Source organism: Arachis ipaensis, chromosome B09 (assembly GCF_000816755.2).
Source record: "Arachis ipaensis cultivar K30076 chromosome B09, Araip1.1, whole genome shotgun sequence".
Classification (NCBI taxonomy): Eukaryota; Viridiplantae; Streptophyta; class Magnoliopsida; order Fabales; family Fabaceae; genus Arachis; species Arachis ipaensis.
The window spans coordinates 135,059,172-135,063,584 of NC_029793.2; the positions used below are offsets into that span (position 1 = coordinate 135,059,172).

General features: G+C 25.5%; 2 protein-coding genes across 2 annotated transcripts in view; both read right to left on the minus strand.

Annotated features, from left to right (window-relative positions):
* On the minus strand, positions 329-736 carry LOC107616402 (lectin-like). The gene has a single exon (XM_016318363.1). The coding sequence runs from the start codon at positions 734-736 to the stop codon at positions 329-331; it is 408 nt and encodes a 135-aa protein (XP_016173849.1).
* Positions 1,350-4,413, minus strand: part of LOC107616401 (lectin-like) — a 4,697-nt gene continuing 1,633 nt past the window's right edge. Inside the window, exon 2 of the mRNA XM_016318362.2 lies at positions 1,350-1,488. Within this exon, the coding sequence (XP_016173848.1) occupies positions 1,350-1,488 (139 nt within the window). The remainder of the gene's footprint in view (positions 1,489-4,413) is intronic.

The window sequence follows — 4,413 nt, forward strand, 5'->3', positions numbered from 1 at the left end:
TACGTAAAAATGTTAGTTGTCTTTTTTTAATATTCTTTCTTGCATCGTACTTTTTTAGTACTTTCTCGGTATTTTTTAGTACAATTTTAAATTATAATTTTTTACCAATTATGTCTGTTGTTATTTATAATTAATTTTTTATTTAATTTATTTTTTCTAATAAGATAAATCAACACCTAAATTACAATGACAAATTTTATAAAATCAAACAAAAAAAATAGAATATATATTTTTTATAGTACTCTCGTACTCATTTATTTAATACTATTTTAGAGTATAATTTTTCATTACTTATAATTTTATTATTATTTTATGATTAATTTTTTATTTAATTTATCTCTCTTGAGTGAGATTGTTCAACAGCAACAATTCTGTCAGATGCATCATTAAAGAGGCCGAGAAACTTTCCAGAAGATTCAGGAGGAATTTCAGTTTCAGCACTAGCAAGGAAGAAGGCAAGACCATCACCAGGTCCAGGTGTATATTCAGTGTTATAGGGTTTTGAGATGCGAAAGACGAAGGTGGTTTCAAATCCTGCTCGGAGGCCACTGTGGTCGTAGAGGTGCACAGGGTCGGAGAATAAGACTCGGCCAACTCTGTTTCCCAGTGGGTTGCCATCGTCGTCCAGACTGGTGAGTCGAATGATATGGTGATCGGTAATGGTTGCGTCTCCTTGGAATTGGATCTCCTTGGAGTGCTTAGGGTCAAATTTGTGCAAGTTAAATGAGACACCCATGGCTATGGTTTTGTGGTTTTTGGAAATGAAATGAGATGCGAGGGATCTGTATGAGTTTGGGATGGGATGCCAAGCCTACTGCACCAGCTCGGTATTTATAGTGTGGCGATTGGTCTAATTAAGTACCTTAGCTTCCTTCTTAAGGTACATAATAGGTAGTGTAGCAAGTGATGATCAACAAAAACAAAATACAAAAGATATTAGATAGGTCGTTGTTTTTCACATGCATGGCCTTTAACAACCATTAACAGTTTAACACTACGTCACGTCCATAGTGTAATATATATGGCGTCACCCTCTAGCTTCATCACCTATCATAAATGCTTCTTATCTATACTACGCGTTATCACTTACTCGATTCAATTATTGAGGATTACAATGTGAGATCCCTTAATACCAGAAGAAGACCGTGCTAGTATAGTCCTTCATTCTAGTTTAGCTAGATCGGTCGTCCATGATGATAAATGCTTATACTACCAACTACTTTTAATTATTTGCACTGCAAGTCTGCAACGTGTATGTGAATGCATGACTATGAGGCAAGGATATTAATCCTATAACTACCAAATTCCAACTATCTTCCTATTCTTATATAGTGGAATTCAAAATGTGACTATTTGTTTCTATATCCAAGAGATCTAGAGTTGCAGTGCGGTGCTGCTAATACGAAGCTAAGAGTTCTTGGAGCCGACACCCAAAGAGTAGAACTGTTTTTGTAGCCTCCAGCCTTTGGTAGTAGGGTCTTAGGGTATCTGAAAGACTATTTTATATTAATAAATTGAGAGATGTAAGAGTATTATCATAATTTATTGTTTTTGTTCATCATTTAGCTACCAATATTTTATTGTTTTTGGTAATCATTTAGTTACAAATATACAGCTCTGATAAATAAATAAATAAATAAAGAGTAATTACCCAAATCACTCTCCGAGGATTTTAGAATTGGACATTTTAGTCCCCAAGGAAAATTAATATATGGATTAGTCCCCAAGGTTTTACTCCGGCAGACAAATCAGTCCCCAATTCATTTTTCGGTAGAGTAATTACCCAGATCAGTCCCCAAAGATTTTAAAAACGGACATTTTAGTCCCTAAGAAAAACTAATGTACAAATCAATCCCCAACTTTTCTTTCTATTAGACATAATAGTCCCCCGTCCAAAAATAAAATAAAATAATAATAATTATTAATTACACAATAATATTGTACTATATTTTTTGTATTTTTTAGACAAAAATAATGATAAATTTATTCATTAGATTCTTATATATATATAGTCACTCAATAATAATAATAATGATAATAATAATAAATTATTAGAGATTATTTTACAAGAAATTCAAAGTTTTTTGATTAAATCCTGATTATTCAAATTTTATTTTTTAAAAAATTTAAAAAATAATAATTAATTATTATTTTTTAAATTTTTTAAAAAATAAAATTTGAATAATCAGGATTTAATCAAAAAACTTTGAATTTCTTGTAAAATAATCTCTAATAATTTATTATTATTATCATTATTATTATTATTATTATTATTATTATTATTATTATTATTATTATTATTATTATTATTATTATTATTATTATTATTATTATTATTATTATTATTATTATTATTATTATTATTATTATTATTATTATTATTATTATTATTATTATTATTATTATTATTATTATTATTATTATTATTATTATTATTATTATTATTATTATTATTATTATTATTATTATTATTATTATTATTATTATTATTATTATTATTATTATTATTATTATTATTATTATTATTATTATTATTATTATTATTATTATTATTATTATTATTATTATTATTATTATTATTATTATTATTATTATTATTATTATTATTATTATTATTATTATTATTATTATTATTATTATTATTATTATTATTATTATTATTATTATTATTATTATTATTATTATTATTATTATTATTATTATTATTATTATTATTATTATTATTATTATTGAGTGACTATATATATATAAGAATCTAATGAATAAATTTATCATTATTTTTGTCTAAAAAATACAAAAAATATAGTACAATATTATTGTGTAATTAATAATTATTATTATTTTATTTTATTTTATTTTTGGACGGGGGACTATTATGTCTAATAAAGAAAAAAGTTGAGGATTGATTTGTACATTAGTTTTACTTAGGGACTAAAATGTCCGTTTTTAAAATCTTTGGGGACTGATCTGAATAATTACTCTACCGAAAAATGAATTGGGGACTGATTTATCTGCCGGAGTAAAACCTTGGGGACTGATCCATGTATTAATTTTTCTTGGGGACTAAAATGTCCGATTCTAAAATCCTCGGGGACTGATTTGGGTAATTACTCATAAATAAATTGAGAAATGCTAGAACATTATCAAAATTTATTATTTTTGGTCATTAGTTAGCCATTAATATTTTAAAGTATGAAATTTTTTATTTAAACAAATATTTTATTTACCAAAATAAATAATTATAAAAATTATTACAAAAACAAGTCTTCCAATCTTATTTCATTTACACTATAAATGAGTTTTATTTACAATGTAAATGAGATATATGAAATTTAAAAAGATACACATATCTAAACGAGATACATTTACAATAATTATCTCGTTTACACTGTAAACGAGATATTTGTATTTGTAAATATAAAAATATAATTTTTTAAAATAATAAAAAATATTAATAATTTAAATTGGACCAAAGAACGTTTCAAATAACAGCGAAGATGGACGATTTTAAATAATAGGAAGATGGGCGGTTTTAAAATAATAGAAAAAATAAACAGTATTAACTAACTAATTAATGGGTGATTGGGCGTATCACGTAATTTGAAACTGTCCATTTAAAATTAACATATTTTTTTAGAAACCAACCCATTTTTAAACTATTAATAAAAAATTTAGTGTTAATTTACTTTTACTTTAAGTATATTTTCTTTTAAAAAAAATATACGTTAACGTTTAGCTCCTAAATTAATTACAAAATATTTGTATATATTTATACATATAATAATTAAATTGTCATAATAGAATAAAGAAATCGTAATAAATAAATAGTATAAATTGCTTACACTGAGCATACTGTCAGGTAGGGGTGGCAAACGGGCCTAAACCCGCCGGGCCGGCCCGCGTAACCCGTCAAAAAAGGCGGACAGGGATGAAAAATTGGGACCGTCAAACAATAAAAGCCCGCCTAACCCGCATCGCTTAAACCGCGGGCTTTGGCGGGGCAGAGCGGGCTTTTTCGCCGGGCTTAGAATTTTTTTAGCAAGGGGTATTTTTACAATATTTTTATCAAAACCCAATTTCTCCCAACCCAACTTACAAGAGAATGAAGATGAAAATTGAGTATTTTGGATTATATTTATTTTGTTTTAGAGACAATATTTATAATTATGTTTTGGATTATGTTTATTTTGCTTTGGGAACAATATTTATAATTATGTTTTGGATGAAAACTTGGTTTATAATTATATTTATTAGATATTTATAATTACAAAGACTTTAATGTTTGTGAATATAAAAATTATAATTTGTTTATACTTTTAGAAGTTATAATAGTTAAAAGTAAAAAATAGGAGAGATTTTTTATGCATTTATATATATTATTTAATAATTAAAAGTAAAAAAAAGAAGATATTT